This window comes from Colobus angolensis, unplaced genomic scaffold, assembly GCF_000951035.1.
Source record: "Colobus angolensis palliatus isolate OR3802 unplaced genomic scaffold, Cang.pa_1.0 Scaffold257, whole genome shotgun sequence".
Classification (NCBI taxonomy): domain Eukaryota; kingdom Metazoa; phylum Chordata; class Mammalia; order Primates; family Cercopithecidae; genus Colobus; species Colobus angolensis.
This window is the reverse complement of record NW_012115788.1, coordinates 2,574,774-2,575,202: the sequence shown is the minus strand read 5'-3', so window position 1 is coordinate 2,575,202 and position 429 is coordinate 2,574,774. Positions and strand designations below refer to the sequence as shown.

Below are 429 nucleotides of genomic sequence, written 5' to 3'. Positions count from 1 at the left end.
CGGATCGCCTGTCTCCAGGCTGTGGTCCTCACGCTCCTGGCCGCTCGGGGCGCTGTTGTCCCCGCTGTCACGGCGCTTGCTGGGCGAAGCCGAGGGCTCTGCCATGGTCCCTGCGTCGATTTTGCGCTTTCGGTGCTGCCCGGGGACGCTGAGGGGCTGCCCAGCATGCGCGACCCCGGGCGGCCGTATCCAGAGAGGCGGTGGCGGCGGCTGCTCAGCGAAGTCGCAGAGCAGGAGCCGCTTCCAAGGCACGTGGAACGTCACCGGCTCGGCCGCACGCCGCTTGGCCATGGGCCCAGAGGCTCGGGCGGAGCCCGCCAGGCGCGGGAGACCGAGTGCTGATAGCTGCGGGGGCGAAGAGCGAGGACTAAGCGCGTGAGAATGGGATAGGCCGAAGTCGGGCGAGGAGGCGGCAGGACGCTGGAGGGG

General features: G+C 71.1%; 1 protein-coding gene across 1 annotated transcript in view; it reads right to left on the bottom strand.

Moving 5' to 3' along the window:
• LOC105515264 (chromosome unknown open reading frame, human C9orf40) overlaps nt 1–423 on the bottom strand; it is a 6,109-nt gene extending 5,686 nt beyond the window's left edge. Inside the window, exon 1 of the mRNA XM_011947043.1 lies at nt 1–423. Within this exon, the coding sequence (XP_011802433.1) occupies nt 1–291 (291 nt within the window). The 5' untranslated portion in view covers nt 292–423.
• Nucleotides 424–429: the final 6 nt, after the last annotated feature.